General features: G+C 55.5%; 3 protein-coding genes across 5 annotated transcripts in view; 2 read left to right on the top strand and 1 right to left on the bottom strand.

Moving 5' to 3' along the window:
* HEATR1 (HEAT repeat containing 1) overlaps positions 1-5,215 on the top strand; it is a 30,487-nt gene extending 25,272 nt beyond the window's left edge. Inside the window, 9 exon segments of the mRNA XM_061580869.1 lie at positions 352-502; positions 818-982; positions 1,342-1,476; positions 1,703-1,807; positions 2,399-2,567; positions 2,929-3,095; positions 3,763-3,921; positions 4,241-4,349; positions 4,537-5,215. Of these exon segments, the coding sequence (XP_061436853.1) occupies positions 352-502; positions 818-982; positions 1,342-1,476; positions 1,703-1,807; positions 2,399-2,567; positions 2,929-3,095; positions 3,763-3,921; positions 4,241-4,349; positions 4,537-4,625 (1,249 nt within the window). The 3' untranslated portion in view covers positions 4,626-5,215.
* A 1,402-nt stretch (positions 5,216-6,617) lies between these two features.
* LOC133362669 (golgin subfamily A member 6-like protein 2) lies at positions 6,618-12,247 on the top strand. 3 transcript variants are annotated; one of them, XM_061581609.1, is made up of 3 exons: positions 6,618-7,177; positions 8,193-9,208; positions 10,132-12,247. In XM_061581609.1, the coding sequence occupies exons 2-3, from the start codon at positions 8,311-8,313 to the stop codon at positions 10,557-10,559; spliced, it is 1,326 nt and encodes a 441-aa protein (XP_061437593.1). In that variant the 5' UTR covers positions 6,618-7,177; positions 8,193-8,310; the 3' UTR covers positions 10,560-12,247. The 3 variants fall into 3 exon arrangements, with proteins under 3 accessions (XP_061437593.1, XP_061437579.1, XP_061437586.1); XM_061581595.1 differs by having other exon boundaries at positions 10,129-12,247; XM_061581602.1 differs by lacking the exon at positions 6,618-7,177 and adding an exon at positions 7,214-7,247 and having other exon boundaries at positions 10,129-12,247.
* Positions 12,248-16,471: 4,224 nt separating this feature from the next.
* The window catches only part of LOC133361753 (formin-like), a 58,957-nt gene continuing 57,026 nt past the window's right edge, over positions 16,472-18,402 (bottom strand). The window contains exon 20 of the mRNA XM_061580752.1: positions 16,472-18,014. Within this exon, the coding sequence (XP_061436736.1) occupies positions 17,967-18,014 (48 nt within the window). The 3' untranslated portion in view covers positions 16,472-17,966. The remainder of the gene's footprint in view (positions 18,015-18,402) is intronic.

Below are 18,402 nucleotides of genomic sequence, written 5' to 3'. Positions count from 1 at the left end.
CATGCGGCTCCACAGCCGCAGGTTGCCGACCCCTGGGGCTAGAAGGAGGACGATGACGCTTGACAACTTGGTGCAGTCATTGACGACCAAGTTGAAAGCTTGATACAAGTCGAGAGCACGGTTTGTTATCACGAGCGGGCGGCTCGCTCCCGGATTCAATCTCAGGATCTCAGCGGTGCCGGCGCTGAGATCCTCTCGCTTGTGGCCGCCATGCTTGGGGCGGTGGTCTTGTCGGCGGTACCGGCGACACGCGTCTGTAAAACCCACCGCATTCGCAAGCGGGGTTAGTGGATCGCGCAGAGACAGCCGCCCGCGTTGCCAACTCGGCGCCGTTTCCGCCGTGTCGCGCAGGCTGCTGCCGAGCATGCTGGGATTGATGGGCAGCAGGAAGGAGCTGTTGACCCACGACCTCTATCTGCTGAGCGCCATTACCGCCCTTCAGCGCGTCTCTGCCACCCTGCCGTACTTCCTGAGCCCCTACCTGCTCGACATCCTCATGCAGGTGAGTGTCGTCGTCATCTTCGAAGGGACCTCGGAGGTAGCGCTACGATATCCGCTTCTGAAGGCTATTTTCTAACGGTGGGGCGGAGGGGGTCTCGCACTGATCTGCGAGGTTTAATTCCTGTACAGATAATAGTCACATCTGGACCAGTCTTTGGCCCTCCGCTCGCTTGATTTAGCCTCAAATTAATACCTGGTGCGATGTGTAAACAAGGCGGCGGGGCGTGCGTGCCGGCCACCCTTCCCGACCTTCGTAGGCACTACTTGCCCCAGCATTCTGTTCAAGGCTACATGGGGGATCTTTGTGTGTGTGCAGCTGACGCACGTGCGGACGATCGTGCCGGTGGCCGGGCCGCACGTCGCCCAGCTGCAGCAGCGGCTGACGCAGCTGCAGGCGACGCTGGCGCACGAGCTGCCGGCGCGTGTGCTACTGCCCGCCATATCGCGCGCCTACGACCGCACACTGCTGCTCCACCGAGAGGTGACCTCCCTCGCCGCGACCTCCTGACCCTAATGCCAACCCCTGCCGAGCACCGCGACTACGACGACGGTGGTGGTGGCGGATAGGCTCACCCGTGATCTACCAGCCCTATCGTCATCACTTTATTATTTACATCTCGTGCCTCCCGTGCAGTGACTTCTCAAAGTGTCCCCCTGCAAGTGTGGCGGCATTAGTTGGCCGGTAGGGACGACGATGATAATGATGATTGGCTTCACTTGATCAAGTAATTTGAGAGTCATTTATCTCATTTGACAGGTGGGCCCACTCTATTTTGAATAACAGCATGGAATGTTTAACGTCGTGGCCGCGCGTCTCCCCCCCTCCACCGCACCTCGCAGGGCTGCCTGGGCCCCCTGTTCTCGGTGCTGACGGAGCACCTGGCCCACATCGGCAAGGAGGAGCTCGCCTCGCACCAGGCCGAGCTGACGGCGCTCTTCACCAAGGCCCTCGACTTCCGCGCCGAGCACGCCCAGGTGCTCGCTCTGACACCACCTCCAACTCCTTCACCTCGTCCTCCTCCTGCTCCACCTGCTGCTCCTCCACCTCCTCTACCTCCTCTCCCTCTTCTTTCTCCTTCCTCTTCTGCGTTTTCTGCCACTACTTCATCTCCTGCTCCTCCTCTTCGGCCCGTGCCTGTGGACGAGTCACGTGGTCGGTCGCTCGCTAACCGACTGCTCGTCCTCCGTGTCGTTTCCGCAGGACTCCCTCGACAGTGTGGGCGACGTGGAGGGCCACGTGATCACGAGTCTCGTCGCCATGGTGATGAAGATGTCGGAGGTCACCTTCAGGCCGCTCTTCTTCAAGGTCGGCACGGACGGCGCACGGCGGCGGCGGCGGTCACAACATTGGTTTAGTAGTTTTTACCTCTGAAAAAGTAAAATCGTGTTTTATATTTTTTTATCTGCGACTGGATTCAGTTTCCGTGCACGTGCCTCCATCAGCTGTCAGTATCGGTGGATGATCTGTGCCTCCTCTAGATCGACTCGGCCTAAAACACATTCGTGCTCATGGTATCTCATCGTCACCCAAGGGTAGATAAAACGATGACAGCAGGGACCCTGGTGGTGCTATGGTTGTATCAGTGCTCGCTTTACAGCGTGTAAAGCGAGCACTTAACAGGACTAATGAAGGCGATGTGTCTGCCTACCTGTCAGCGTGTCTTACCTGTCTCCATGCACGCCTACCTTCCGACGCCCGTACAAGCCTCTCGACCTCTGTGCCTGTCTGCCTTGCCCGCGCCTGTGTATGTGCCTGCGTGCCTGTCTGCCCACCTATGTGCCGTTTCTTGATCCTCTGTCTTGTGTTCCTCTCTGCCTCCCTCCTCTGCCCGCGTGCGTGTCCCTGCCCGCGTGCGTGTCCCTGCCCGCGTGCGTTCGTTGCCCACGTGCGTGGCAGCTGTTCGACTGGGCGAGTGGGGAGGACCGCCCGAGCGAGCGCTTGCTCACCTTCTACCGCATGTCGGAGCGCGTCGCCGAGCGCCTCCGTGGCCTCTTCGTGCTCTTCGCCGGCCACCTCGTCAAGCCGTGCGCGCACCTCCTCAACCGCCTCAACGTGGCCCTGCCCGGTAACCGCCACACCGTGCAGCCACTTGGTCAAAAACTACAGCCACTTGAATCGGATCCGTCGTCGCTGCCGTAGTCACTGCGCATGTCGTGGTCACCAACGTGGACGTCATCGTCATCTCGAGCATTGACATCGTCGTCGACATCGATATCATTGTCGTGTCGTTGTGCCGTGAGAAGTCTCAAGTTAAATCTGCCCGAGTCGACTTGTGTTACAGGGAAATAATGTTTTATGTTTGTCAAATGTTTTTGAGATTTCTAATTGCTTCCTTGCTGCACCTTATTTAATTCGTTTAGCATTTTGGTAACCTCACTGCCTTGCTGACCTTTGACCCCTACTCCCGCTTCCGCCCCCCAACACAGATGAGAAGGCGGTGTTTGGCCACGTTGGTGATGAAGCGGCGGACGAGAGGAACCAGCTGCTGCTGCAGCTGGTGCTCGACTGCCTGCACAAGGTGTTCCTGTACGACACACAGCGCTTCCTGACGGAGGAGCGCGTCCACACGCTGCTGCTGCCGCTCGTCGACCAGGTGAGTGGCGGGTGGAGTGGTTCAGGCAGTGGAAGGCGGCAGATATAATGTATTATTATAATATAATGTATTATAATATAATGTATTATGATAATACATCATTAGTATGTATTCATGTAGTATTATGTAGATAGGACAGAGAGAGGGACGAAACTGAGAAATGTTTCCTTGAGTTTGATTTTCGTGTTTTTTATTAGTCTTTGTGCATAAATACATTGTATCTGTAATTTAAAGTAAAGTTTATTTTTGTTTGTTTGTATACGGTGGTGCCTTTCTGGATAACATTTTCCACTCAAAGCGCCATCGGATTAACACTCAACATAAAATGAAAAACATAAACAATGAGCAAAATATATATTTTATGTGTATGTGTAGTACATAGTCTAGCTACAAAAGTCAAATCTGTCAATAACCAGAAACTAGATTCAAACCAGAAACTGTACGCATCAAACAACACGCCAGCACACGTGTGTACAAGCACACGTGTGTACAAGCACTCGGCCTTTGTGCATTATGCAGTTGCCGCCAGCGTTTCTTGAAGTGAATTTTGATCCTTTTGTCGTAGATCATTGACGTGAAGGTGATGATTCATGTTCCCGCGTGTCTGCATGCTCTGTGCGTCCGTGCGTCTGTACGTGTGCACGTGTCGCTGGCCGTGCGTACGCAGCTGGAGAACACGCTGGGCGGTGACGACGTCTACCAGCAGAGGGTCGCGTGCCACCTCGTGCCGTGCATCGCGCAGTTCGCCGTGGCCATGGGCGACGACACGCTGTGGAAGCCGCTCAACTACCAGATCCTGCTCAAGACTCGCCACACCTCGCCCAAGGTGCCTCGTCGTCACCTTCGTCGTCATCGTCGCCCATGGCCAATCTACTGATAGATGATGGCCCTTGCTCGGCGAGCCGTCTCTCGCGCTCCCACGATTCGGCGATCCAACCACTAGGCCTCGTTATCTTCTTATTCTTCTTGTATATCTTCTTATTATTTTATTAGTTCCCTTCCACGTGACTTTACCGAAAGAACCAAGAAGATGAATCCCTGCAGTCACGAAAGCTTTAAATTGAACTTTACTCGTTATCTTCGTCGTCAGCGTCGCGATGACGCGCGGTGCGCTGACACGTGGCCTCTCGTCGTTGCGTGCGCAGGTCCGCTTCGCATCGCTGCTCGTGCTGCTGGAGTTCGCGACGCGGCTGCGCGAGAACTTCACGGTGCTGCTCCCCGAGACGATCCCCTTCCTCGCCGAGCTCATGGAAGGTGCGTCACCTTGCCAGGCTCCGCTTGGGCCCGGCGCCCACCTTTGGTGGCACCGTGGACACTGTGCGCAGAACACGCTCACAAACTCAAACGGAGATGAGTTACAAGTCTGGGGGGATGTGGGGGGGTGGGGGGTAGAGGGCAAGCAGTGTGACGATCATTGCCTCCCGTTGTTTTGTCCCCACAGACGAGTGCGAAGAGGTGGAGAAGCAGTGTCAGAAGACGGTGCGCGAGCTGGAGGTCATCCTGGGGGAGTCGCTGCAGAGCTATTTCTGAGCCCCCCCACCGCCCTTCACACCTCCCACCGCCACCATCATCCGGGTCTCGTCCGGCACGCGACACTCCTGGTGGATCGTTCCGTGCGACGGGGCCCAGCCCTGCAGCCGGCGCCCGGATTGGGACAGAACCACGGAGAGAATGGGGACCGTGCCGGGAGATGGGCTGTGGGACGGGATGGGCATCGACGCTCGGCCGGATGAAGAGTTTCGATGCCGTCGCTGGGCCGTATGTGGGTCGTTAACCAGAGTCTCTATTTATTTGGTTTTTTTTTTTAATATAGTTTTTAAACACCATTTGCCTTTTACCAGATTTCGTGGCGATAGGGGCTTGTACGTAACCCCTTGCCGCAGCCACCAGAGGCCGCTGCGTTCGCGCGATGCCGATAGCGAAATCGGAATAAAAAATGAAGTGAAAAAAGTTTATGAACTCCCTCCACTCACATTGAGTAACGATGACGGTAACAGTGAAGATAACGACGAGTCGATGCCCGTACACACATCAGGGAAACGCGAGAAGGCTGTGCGAATGTTTGTACTGGTTTTGAGTGGGGGTACATTTCAAATAAAGGATGTACCCATTCTGTTTAATCTTTGTCATTCATTTGTCCCCAACTCTAAAATACACACTTGCTGACCACGGTGGTCCAATGTTCAGCAGCACACTGGACTTGCAGTGCTGAGATCTCAGATGTGACATTTGAAACAATGGAGCAAGTTTATTCAACCCCACGACCCCGACACCTGCCTGACCACGCCTCTCCACTGGGCAGAATGTTGCGTGTGGTGGGGTAAAGTGTGGATCCTCTCACCTTACAAGACGTCGTGGAAGAGTAGGCCACAGTACATCCTGGAAGGGGCCTCTCTTCAACTTGTCCCCCTAGCAACTTTTAAATCGTCTAGATTGGCAGCTCATTTCTTTAGAACTGCTTTTTGTTTTTAGTTCGCCGCCCTTCCCCCGCACCTCCGATTAACATGGTTGGTTACGTACGGAGCGAAAGAAGTTCTACGTGCACGCATAGTGGAGGCTCCTGCCAGCAGTGTCGCGAGCAGGAAATTGCAGGGCTGCACCTTTACCTCTTTAGCCCTGCGGAAATTACAATGGAGCTAATACTGGACGCGGACTGGAGCTCCAGTGACGAACACGGTTGTAGGTTACGGTGCCAAGTTCGGTGGCGCTGTGCGGTGGTGTCTGGCTCAGAATCAAGGGGACTTTTCACGTATTTTTTTAAAATTTGTATTTGCTTCCAATTAAAAATATTGTTTCCAAACGTTCCCGTTCGTGCGTTAATGCGGCGTCCGAGAGCGGAGCTTTTTTGTCGGTTGCGGGGGTCGTTAATGATCTCGTGGTCATCAAGCCAGACCACGTTCGCACGGCATACAATAACGAGAAGCTGCTTACAAAGCGAGCTACGGGTCACTCGGCATCGTCAGCCGCGGTCAATCCACTGTTGGAACCAAGACCGCCGCCACCTCTCACGGTCCGCACGATCCATCCGTCGCTCCGCCTCCACGCGAGCCGATTGCTCCGTCTCCGCGTAGCGCGTCCTCCCCACGGCGCACGCCGTCTTCGTTGGCTGCCAACTCCCCTGTGCATCTCGACCACTGGAGCCGTCGTCCCTCACTCGCCACGTGTCGCCGGCCACGTGGTAGTTGGATGCCAAAATTATTGTCCATAACTCCTAACCCCTCGGTGGGGCCGTGCAAGCCAACGATGTCGTGAGATGATGGATTGGTATTGATGATGGATTGCTGATACTAATGCTGCTGCTGCTGCTGATGATGGGGAGGAGGAGGGACGAGGGGATATTTGGGGGGCGGGTGGCGGATGGTGGCGCGCCCACTCGCTGCGTATAAAACCGTGCACGGGGTGCTCGCTCGGGTTCTCTCCGCGTGCTCTTTCCCCTCCCCGTGCTCGCCCCCTCTCTGCGCGTGCTCTGTCTTCTCTCCGCGTGCTCTTTCCTCTCCGCGTGCTCTCCCCCTTTCTCCGCGTGCTCCCCCCCCCCTCTCTCCGCGTGCTCTCCCTTCTCTCTCCGCGTGCTCTGCATTCTCTCCGCGTGCTCACTATTCTCTCTGCGTGCTCTCTCCTCTCTGCTTGCTTCTCTCTGTGCGCTCTCCCTTCTTTCCGCGCGCCCTCCCTTCTCTCTCTGTGTGTGCGCGCCCTGTGGGCTCCACTCTCTGGCTGTCCTATCTACTGTGGCCTCTGCTCCCCGTGTGCTCTCTCCTGCGACGACTCTCTTCTCCCTCTGCGCTGTGCCCTCTCATCTCTCCCCGTGTGCGCTTGCCGTGTCCTCTCTGTGCCGGCTCCGGCCTCTTGCCGCCTGTCACTCACAGGATCCCCGGACCGTGGCTGTGATTGAGCCACTGTTTGACGCCGCTCCCCTGCCCCCTACCCTTTACTCGGCCTTGCCCTTCGTCTCCCCTTGCCCTGCCCTTCCACCCTGCTCGTGCCCGACTACAACCGTGAGTCCTTCAAGGGCAGCGACTGGAAGCTCCCGTGTTGACTTTTCACCGACGGCGGCCCGGTGTGGGGTGGGGGGCAGGCACGGAGAGGTGAGTGCAGGGAGACACGTGACACGTTCGTCGTAGGCGGTGACCAAATCCACTGCTGGATGAATGACGGGTGAGCCAGCCTCTGTCGCGTGGTCAGAACGTGCGGCTCCCAACCGCGACGCTCACGAGCGCGTCTCGGTCGGTGTCACGGGTCCCTTCTGCTGGGAAGTTGCTGGGGTCGCGGCGCGAGTGGCCAGCCGAGCCTGCAAACGACCGCTCTACCGGTCTCATCACCACCACCAACCACCTGGCTGAGGGCTTCGCCTTGGTCACAGAACTCCTGGGTGGCTCCCCCCCCCCCACCCCCTATCCCTCACCCAAGTGCCTGCGCTCCTCCATTCCACCACAGCCTCATCTCTGGGGTGGTTCATCCCACGAGTGCTTTCCTCCTGTTCGCGTTCTCAGTCCACAACCTCCACATCGCTCGGCCGATCTTTTTCGAGCCTGCTTGTGCACGTGCCCCATCCCAGCGCGGCGGCCTCCTCCCCTCGTGATGACGACGCTTTCCCTGCCGCGCTCCACAGAACGGTGTCTCCGAACTTGCACCACGTCGCTTCTTACCCAACCGCGCTCCATTCATCTGCGATGCGCGCGAATTCAAACGCCACACGCTGATTTTCTACCCAGCTCTCTCTGTGTATGGGTGGGTGTGTGTGTGGGTGTGTGGGTGCGTAAACAAGCATCTGTCCGAACGTGCACGTGGAGAGCGGTTTGGGAAGTGGTTTGCGCGCTTCGCACTTCACTCGGCTACTCTGGGTTCGATTCCTCGGCCACGGCTTGACACGAGCAGCCAGCGTCGTTAGAACGCAACATGGGACTCTCCTAGGTCGACTCAGCCTTAAATGGGTAGCCGGTGGTGCCGTGTGCAAGGCTATGCGGGGGATATTTATCGCTGCATGGACATGGGATTATTTATATCGCCGGACCGTGAGAGATGTATGCAGCAGTGGATTTAGTATGTCCGATGGTGATGATGGTGGTATATCCACGCGTGTGTGTTTTTTCACGCCGGCAGATCTCGCAGACTCACCATGAAGAGGCGCTATGATCGACTCCATCGTTAAGAGGAGCCGCCGCCATCGTCGTCTTCCACATCTTCACTGTCAAGAGGAGCTGCACGAGTTCCGTGCGAAATGACGTGGCCTCGCTCCCCTCTCTTCCTCCTCCTCATCTCGTCCATCTCCCTGCTCCTCGCCGAAACCTCGTCTGACCCGTCTCGTCCTCGAAACAGAGACTCGGGGAGCAGAGACAAAGACTCGGACGTCAGGTCGCTGATGGGCGGCTCGGAGATGAGTTATAAAGACGAGGAGATCAGACCAGACATCAGAGACGCAGACTCAGAAGCCGCGGACAGACACTCGGAGATCAGACACAGAGACTCGGATATCAGAGACGCGGACTCGGATATCAGATTAGAGATCAGAGATCAAGAATCGCGGATCAGACACAGAGACCCGGATATCAGATCAGAGATCAGGGATAAAGACTCACGGATCAGACACAGGGACTCGAGGAGCAGAGGCATTGATGAAGACATCACCAGCAGCGGCCGGACCTTCTTCCCGCAGGGAGCAATTCCTCCACCGGGGAAGGGCCGCTCCAACATCTCATCATCCCACGGCCACGTGGCACGACACCACCACCACCACCAACAACAACAACAACAGATGCTGGCACACGGGCTTCCAGGAGGACCTTCGGTCCACGACCGAGACGCTGAGCGCCAGGTGCTGGCCTCCAGCCACGAGGCGCTGTTCGTGACGGAGCGGCGCTACCTGCGCCGAGATTGGTGCAAGTCGCAGCCGCTGCGGCAGACGGTCCGCGAGCGCGGCTGCGTGCCTCGCACGGTCATCAACCGCTTCTGCTACGGGCAGTGCAACTCGTTCTATATCCCGCGCAGGGCCACGGCTGACGACGACGATGAGGGCGGTGAGGGCGGTGAGGGTGAAGGTGATGATCGTGGTGGTGGTGATGAAGGTGGTGATGATGACGAGGTGCTGGGAGCTCCGAGCGACAGTAAAGACTTGCACGGTACGTGGGTTGATTTCGTATCGTAGCATTCGGGAGTGGTTGCAGCCAAGGGTTGATTACAGCCGGAGCTGTTTGTCCGGGGCTGAGCTCCGGAAAATATTACCCAAAAATAAATCGTACAGTACTTATCATGACCCCGCCCCACCCCCCATACATGCCTACCGGTTGCGTCTACCGAATCTGATATCCTCTCTGCGTCTGCCCAGCGTTGATTCGCCGTGCGATGTTTACCGGGACCAGGGTAATTGGATGTTTTGTAGTAGAGTGGTGGCGCAGCGGTTAGCGCTCTGTGCTCTATATCCGCTGACCCGAGTTCGATTCCCGGCCGTGGCTAACACCAGCTGCGAGTAATATCCGAGCCCGTTCTGGGAGACCCTCCACCTACCCCCCCCCCCCCTTTCAGCAACCCGCACTGACCAACAAGGTGAAGTATGGTCAACAACAGCGCGGCTTGCGTCTTCATCGATCGCGACTAAAACGGAACCGAAACTAAAAGCGTGCACGAAGAGGCACCGTGCCCCCTGATGCACGCTCGGGATCGCACCGCGCGGCCACGTGACCCAGGCGCGGAGGTTCGCGGTTCGAAATCCGAGCGGTCGCCCTGGTTAACACCGCGGGAGTCTTGACAATGGACGTTCACGATCCCGTGACGCCATTCGCAGGAGTAGGCCATTGTGTGCCGACGTTTGGATTTGCGAAAATGTGACAGAAACCCCGTCCCCCCCCTTGTAAACAACTTCATTGAGATTACACAGCAGCGGCTGTAATCGTCGCTGTGAAAACTTGGCAGTGCCCTCCTGAAAAGAAACAAGTCAATGAGACTCATTGAGGCTGTCCTCGATAATCCAGCGTATTCGTAATCAGAACACCGAGATAGGCATTATGATCATGATGGTAATGGTTGTCTCCCTTACGCCCAGGAGGAGGAGGAGGTGGTGGTGATGACGAAGGAATCGCAGAAGCGGCAGCTGCAGCAGGAGCAGGAGGAGCCCAAGGAAGGACAGCAAGAAAATCATCATCATCAGCAGCAACAGCAGGAACATCAACATCAGCAGGGTCCAGAGTAAGGTCGTCATCAGCAGCAGGAGGAAAAGGAGCAGCAGCAGCAGCAGCAAGGGGGAGATCTTCCTCCTCCTCATCATCATCATCGGGGGGTGCAGGAGGGCGAGGCAGAGCGGGCTCGGCCCGGCGCGGCGCAGCCTCGTTCCGCGCGTGCGCCGCGTGCCGCCCGCAGCGCTTCTCGTCGCTCACCGTGGAGCTCAGCTGCCCGGGCCTGGAGCCGCCCGTGCGCCGCGTGCGGCTCAGCAGAGTGAAGCACTGCCGCTGCGTGTCCGTGCGCGTGCACGACTGAGCGCGCGACACCCACCCCGTTCACCGCACCCCCCCCCCCCCACGTGTGTCCGTGCGCGTGCACGACTGAGCGCGCGACACCCCACCCCATCCACCGCTCCCCCCCCCCCCCACGTGTGTCCGTGCGCGTGCACGACTGAGCGCGCGACACCCCACCCCATCCACCGCTCCCCCCCACGTGTGTCCGTGCGCGTGCACGACTGAGCGCGCGACACCCCGCCCCCACCCCCGTGTGTCCGTGCACGTGGCAACCCCCCCCCCCCAATTCTGCCCCCCCCCGCAAACCCTCCTCCCATGCCCCTCACGAGCACACGCGTGCGCGACTCGAGAACAACTCAACGCCACCACTGTGCGCCTCACGGTAGACATCGGACGGTGAGGATGGGGAGCTGAACTTGGTGGTGGTGGTGGTGGTCGTCGTGAAGTTGGCATCCGGAGGTCGACGTTGGACATCAGAAGGTGGGCAATCAGTAAGATGTGGAGCTTGGCTTGGTGGTGCTGGAGGTGGTGATGAGCCTGCAAGACCGAACCGTGGAGGTCAGGTGTTCACGTTGGAACAGCTGCGGGGGGAGCAGGCAGAAGGAAGGAAGCGATGGCGCTGCGTGGCGCCATCAACGGCGTTGGCCGCTGTGGTGCCACAATATGAACGACCATTAACTCATCGTCCCTGTGGGGCCGATAAATTACGGGAGCGTCACTTTGCGGAAATTCAACATGAGTGGTATACTATGCACAGACTGACCCCCGGCACGGGAACGTGGAATTCCCACCACTGACTCAAGACGGCCAATCGAGCTGAGCCGCCGCCCGCATTGCTCGTACGATCAGAGACGCTCTTCCACCCTTGACTTTCAGTCACGGAAACACCCAACGACATCGACACCATCTCACTCCTACACCGGACTCGAACCCGGGTCGCTTGGTCAAACATCGGTCGACCGGGGCGGTCGCTCTGCCCGCGATGGAACTCGGATCAGTCTTGGTTCCATAATGGCCAACAGCGGGTCGCAATGGCCGACTTTGGGGGGGGGGGCAAGAGCGTAGGGGGCTCGGTGCTGCACGTGGTGCGCGTGTTTTTGGCTACTGTAAAGGTAAAGGCGCGGCCCTGCAATGACGTGCTTATAACGCACGCTGCGTCAGGTGGGCCAGATAATAGCCAGATCGCGGCGGGGGCCCCTGGCCCCCCCCCCCCAGGATTTGAATGATTTCCCATGTCCATTTCTCCCCACCCCCACCACCTCTGTGGCCCGGCTTCTGGGCCACTCCCGCCTCTGGGCCTCGGTGCAGTTGCACTGCCTGCGCACTCAATGACTACGGGGTCTCCATGTGAGTCTCGGGTCACATGCTAGCCTACGGGTCTCAATTCTAACCTATGGGTTTCAATGTGAATCTGAGGGTATCAATGTCAGTCTGGGTCTCCATGCTAACCTGTGGGTTTCCATGTGAATCTGAGGGTATCAATGTCAGTCTGGGTCTCCATGCTAACCTGTGGGTTTCCATGTGAATCTGAGGGTATCAATGTCAGTCTGGGTCTCCATGCTAACCTGTGGGTTTCCATGTGAATCTGAGGGTATCAATGTCAGTCTGGGTCTCCATGCTAACCTGTGGGTTTCCATGTGAATCTGAGGGTATCAATGTCAGTCTGGGTCTCCATGCTAACCTGTGGGTTTCCATGTGAATCTGAGGGTATCAATGCAATGTCAGTCTGGGTGCTCCATGCTAACCTGTGGGTTTCCATGTGAATCTGAGGGTATCAATGTCAGTCCTGGGTCTCCATGCTAACCTGTGGGTTTCCATGTGGAATCTGAGGGTATCAATGTCAGTCTGGGTCTCCATGCTAACCTGTGGGTTTCCATGTGAATCTGAGGGTATCAATGTCAGTCTGGGTCTCCATGCTAACCTGTGGGGTTCCATGTGAGTCTAGCATCTCCATGCCAGTCTATGGGTTTCCATGTGAGTCTGTGGGTCTCCACGTGATTTTATGGGTCTCCATGTTGGCCTATGGGTTTCCATGTGAGTCTGTGGGTCTCCACGTGATTTTATGGGTCTCCATGTTGGCCTATGGGTTTCCATGTGAGTCTGTGGGTCTCCATGCGAGTCTATGGATCTCAATGGCATAGCGTGGTTGGCATTGAACCCAGGTGCAGTTACACCGCAGTTGCACCGCCTACACACTCGACAGCTACACCACGGGCCAAGCTATAGACGTGCTTGCTAAATTAATACCCTTAATGGGGGGCCCAATGTTTAACTGCCCCCCGCCCCTCCAATCCAAATCTTCTAAGTCGTCCCCTTGCGCGTGCGTAACACGCCTGTGAGCTCTGAGCATAGTTTTATTTTTCTTATGTTTAAACATAAATTGTATAACAAAGTGCGTTATATATGTGTGTGTGCTATAGGATATAAAGTTGATCGATCTACATGAGCAGTGCGTTTTCTGTTTCTACGACAAAATAACTTTATTGGTGGAATCACATTCCTCGTCACCACCATCATCATCACCACCACCACCACCACGAGAAGTGGTCTATCCCACTCACTCTGCTGGATTAAGGCCTTACCCACGCCGTCACCAACCCTCCGGGTCCCGCAATGCCACAATCCCACGTCCCTCACTCCCGCACACGAGTCGAACTTCTCATCGCATCCATCTACACAGTGGTCGTCTTGCATGTCGAACTTCTTTCGCACCGCACGTAGCCAACCGTGCTCATCGGAGGGTGCGTCCTGTCGGGCGCATTCACTGCATCGGCTGCCGCTCCCCGACACCCGCCACTTCTCGTCCATGGGGCAATCGTCTCTTCGGCCCGTTACGACGTCCCCTGGCTCAAGCACTCTGACCTTTTTACGAACGGTCGACGTGACGTGTGTTCTCGAATCCACGCGTTCCTCGCCGCGTCTCCGAGTTGTGAATCTAAGTTCGCGTCTCGCCATGCGTCCGCAACACTCGCGAATCATCTGCAACGAGTCGTGCATCCAAATTCCTTCCCGGTCAACTTTCCAACGTCGGACCAACGTTGGAATGTGGTTGGGACCGGTGGACCAACGTTGGCCCAACGTTCCACGTTTACTGGGTTTAGAACTCGGGAGTGTTTGCCTGCCAGTCATACATTTGCGCTATGATCCAGGCCACATGGATCCCGGGTCACAACGAGCCAACATCAGCGGTATTAGTGGGATCTGCACCGATGCTCGGCCCGCTCTCACTGGCGGAGCCAGTGGTGGGGGGGGGGGGGGGCACGTGCCCCCCTAATGATCCGTCTAAAACCCTAATTTCGATCGGATCATTGGGGTTTAATGGTAATAAATCGGCATTTTGCGACCCCCACTGCCACTGTGTAGCATACTATTACATGCCAGGGACTCTATGAGATGATAGGACAATAGTCTGAGTCTATAATTGGCAATAAGTAACGGCAAAGCAGTTATAAGTGACTCAGAATTGTGCGCAGTTGCGTAAACAGTACACGACTTCCCTGAAGGCATCAACACCTTCAGCGAGAGCGATGCCGATCACACGACGCGGTTCGAATTCGACCCTCGATCGACGGCTGCGCCATCGCCGCACACGCGTCGAATAAAAAGCAAGGGACAACTCCTCTATCACTTTTCATTGCTGGAGGGGTTGCCCCCCCGTACCTGAAAATCCTGGCTCCGCAATTGCCTACTCTAGGTCGAATCAGCCTTAAACGAGAACCTGCTTCGGTGCGTAAACATCGCCACTGGCGAGACAAAGACGGTCGGGCGTCAGTGCGTGGTTCTGGACACCCACCCCCTGGTGTGCCGTGCCGGCCTCAATAGGCGCTCGCTAACAGCACTTGCCCCAACAGTCTGTGTAAGCAATACCAGTGGGAAATATCTGAACCGGTTCTGGACCTCCCCTAGGTCGACACAACCTTCACCGAGCATCCGTCGCGGTGTGTAAACATCAGTACGGGGAGACTAAAGGTCAACCGGGCTTGGTTTTGGCCACAAAACCCCCGTGCCGGACTTAATAGGCGCTCGCTAACAACAGCAACTTGCTCCCAAACAGTCTGCCGGTGGATCTTTGTCCTTGTGCTCGTGAGTGTGGTCACGTGCCCCACGGCGATCCATTACGGGTTTCGCAAATTGCTCGGCCACACGCGGCCTCAGATGAAATTTGCTCCCCCCCCCCCACCCCCGAAAGTGAGCGTGCTTGGTCTGTGACACCAACCCGTGGCCCACTCGAACGCGTTCGGCCCAACTTGATGCGAGCTGGCGCTTGAGACCAGCCGGAAGAGATCGCTACAGCTCGCCATGGGCTTTCTTCCTTCCCTCTGCCAGATCGGCGATTGAAATAAATTTCGAAAAAAGTGTGCGTGTGTGTGCGCTCGTCGTGTGCAGTGGGGAGCGATAGTGTAGCGGTTAGCGCGCTGCGCTATGAACCCGGCGACCCGAGTTCGATTCCCGCTCACGGCCAACACCGGTGACGATTATCTGAACCGGTCCTGGGCCTCCACTAGGTAGACTCAGCCTCAAACGAGTACCTGGTGCGGTGTGTAAACATCACCACTAGGGAGACAAAGGCGGTCGGGCGTGGTGCTGGCCACCCACCCCCTCGTGTACCGTTGCGGCCTTCATAGGTGCTCGCTAACAGCACTTGCCCCTACAGTCTGTTAAGGCTATATGGGGGATCTTTGTCGTGTGCAGTGCTGGCGGCATTCATAGGTGCTCGCTAACAGCACTTGCCCCGACAGGTTTGTGGAGGCTAAACGTGGGACGTTGGTCTTTGGTACCACGTAACGTTTTGAACAATCATCAGGCACGTGAAGCTAGTCGTAGTTTCAAAGGAGGTTAGGTAAATGTGGAGTGGAGCGGTGGGACAGTGGTGAGTGCACTGCGCTACGAACCAAGCGACCCGAGTTCGATTCCCCGGCATGGATAAACCCCGACCGCCTGCTGTGTATTTGGAGTCTGAATGTTTCTCCCCGTGGTCGTGTGGATTTCTCTGCAGGTCCTTCGATTTTTCCATTCCACATGCAGTAAACATGCGTTGAAGATCAAAATTAATAAAAAATAAAATAAAGATCACGACGTTTCGGAGGCAACACAAGTCTCCGTCATCAGGTGGGACCGTCACAGCCAGATTAGCTGCATCAAGTGAGGCAATGATTCAAGATGTAATCCCTTAAAAGCGAGTTACATCTTGAATCATTGCCTCACTTGATGCAGCTAATCTGGCTGTGACGGTCCCACCTGATGACGGAGACTTGTGTTGCCTCCGAAACGTCGTGATCTTTATTTTATTTTTATTAATTTTGATGTTTTACCTACGTGACTTTACCGAAAAAACCTAAGAATATGAATCCTTGCAGTCACGAAAGCTTCAAATCTAGAATGCGTTGAAGAGTATTTGACCGCTAGAAATGTCCACCTGATAAGCCATTTCGATGAGCGGTCATTTGCGGCCAAGCTGGTGGGCCCTTACCCGGCAAAATAAAATACAATTTACACCATTGGAACCTCATTTGCCAGTAGAAATATGATAATTGTTTTTTTACCCTTCTATCTGGCAACAAAACTGCCACCTTTTTTACAAGGAGTCATGTTTGCATTGACCACAATACCTGCAGTCGTAATGCAAACAAAAAACACAACTCTGATAATATATGTACTGTCCTTGAAGTTGATTGGTCCACACCCGAGACAGCTTTCCTTAGAGCCTAGTCTCACATGGTGTGGACCAATCAACTTCAAGGACAGTGCACATTATCAGAGTTATGTTTTTTGTTTGCATTACGACTGCAGGTATTGTGGTCTATGTAAACATGACTCCTTGTAAAAAAATGTGTCAGTTTTGTTGCCAGATAGAAGGGTTAAAAACCAATTATTAAAATACAATTGTTGAGTTTAAAATGCATTAGTGATCCGGACTCAAGACCATCACGTTGCCACAGTCGAGGACCCGGTTTGACCACGCGGCTGACACCCGGATTTGAACCCGGGCAAGTCGGCCACCCCGGGCAGGTTTATTGAGCACGATCGCAGCATTGCACACACAGCACACGAATTAACACGTGGGCCAGCGGCTCGTGTAGACGCGCCCACAATACACCCCCGAATATCGCGTGAGAATGTTGTCTGTGTGCGTGCGCGTGCGTGCGTGCGCGTTAGTTGGGTTGCGTGCGTGTCTGTGTTCATGTGCCTAACTGAGCGTGTCTACGTCGATATGCCCCTAAACAGTCTGTGACGGCTATACACGGGGGTCTTTTTCTGTTACCTTCGTACAGTATCTGTATACGTGTGTCTGTTTGTCCGTGTCCGTGTGTAGGAGTCTGCGTGTTTACATGTATACCCGCTTCTATGTGTGCGTATTTGTGCTTCTGTCTGCCTATAGATCTGTTGAGATGCGTGCGTGCGTCCGTGCGTCTGTCTATAAATCTGTTTCTCAGTGCGCGTCTGTGTCAGTGTGTCAGTCTCGTCGCCGTCAGATCGTGCGTCTGTCTGTCCTGTGTCTGTCCGTCCGTCTCTCTGCCTGGCCGTCCCTGTGCAAAACAAAAAAATAACAACCAACATCGACAACAAATCCCTCGGATGTCGCCGTCGTCTCTGCTGGCAGCGTCCCGCAGACACCCGCGCGTCGCTTCCTATTTCGCGCGGCACGAGAAGAAGCGCGGTCGTTTGCCGAACGTGAACTCTTTTTTAAAAAACCGTACTGATTAAAAAGCTTATTTGGGTAATCCTAGCAACAACAGCCGCGACGCCGTCACTGGCACCTGAGCCGGTTTAAAAGTGAACGTTAAATGAGGCGCAGTAGCTTTAGCACAACAACAACGACAACAACAACAACAACAAAAACTACCGCGCGAGCCGCATCGGTGACGCCTCCATCAGCCGAGTTCCTGACTTCTCCACCCACCCCGCCCGTTGGTGGTTGTTGTTGTTGTTGCGTTCTCCCTAGGAAGCACGATTTTGATTGTAAAGCTGTCGTCGCGAGAAGGGGTCAGTGCGTGCGACGAGGTGAATGGTGACGAGGTGAGCATGAGGGCGAGGAGGAATGAGGTGGCGGATGAGGAGCAGGAGGTAGCGTGTGACCGTCGGTGATTAGGCAGCACTTGCAGAATGAACATAACTGAGGTGATGATGATGATGATGACGATGACGACGTGATACTTAACGATTCAGACGATGAGATGACATTAGGAGAGGTTGTTGATGAGGATGATACTTGGACAGTGACGAAGATAACGATGGTACCAAGTGGACGTGATGATGATGGTATCAATGATGATGACTTAATTATAGTTATCATCACGAGGTCACGAGAAGCGTTAGTCATCATTGACCATGACGATGAAGATTCGTAATGGGGAGTGGACGATGAGGTGGAGGTAGCTGACGGAGGAGCAGGAGGGACGATGCCAACGCTCTCTCCGCTGCCGCACGTTCATGCCTCCGATATCGACGAGGTCGCCTTGAGTCGCAGCCGTGCTTTCTACAACGCGAACAGGGGGGAGAGGTGAATCAACATCGTTACCCACTCACCTCATCATCATCATCATCATCCCCCTCACCCACCTCATCATCCACCTCACCCATCTCACCCACCTAATCATTCACCTCACCTACATCCTCATCATCCACGTCACCAACCTCATTATCATCATCAACATCCAGCTCACTCACTTCATCCACCCACCTCATCCACATCATTGTCTACATCACATCAACATAGCCAATGACGAGGTGTTATTGCTGAGAAAGGCAATGTTTGTCAAGCACACACCAGCCGCCATTGGTTGCTGTGACGTCACCACGGCACTTGTGCCAGGCTAGGTGCACTTTGAGGCCACTTGAAGTCACCTTCTGCCAGGCTAGGTGCC

Source organism: Lethenteron reissneri, chromosome 8 (genome assembly GCF_015708825.2).
Source record: "Lethenteron reissneri isolate LAM-NWPU_2019-01 chromosome 8, ASM1570882v1, whole genome shotgun sequence".
NCBI classification, from domain to species: domain Eukaryota; kingdom Metazoa; phylum Chordata; class Hyperoartia; order Petromyzontiformes; family Petromyzontidae; genus Lethenteron; species Lethenteron reissneri.
The sequence above is the reverse complement of the archived record's forward strand: the minus strand, read 5'-3'. Positions and strand labels throughout refer to the sequence as shown.

Excerpts from the sequence above, each read along its gene's own strand:
- LOC133362669 (XM_061581595.1), top strand. The coding sequence starts at position 8,311 with ATGACGTGGCCTCGCTCCCCTCTCTTCCTCCTCCTCATCTCGTCCATC. Across the intron at positions 9,209-10,128 it reads CGACAGTAAAGACTTGCACG|GAGGAGGAGGAGGTGGTGGT; the intron begins GTACGTGGGTTG and ends CCTTACGCCCAG.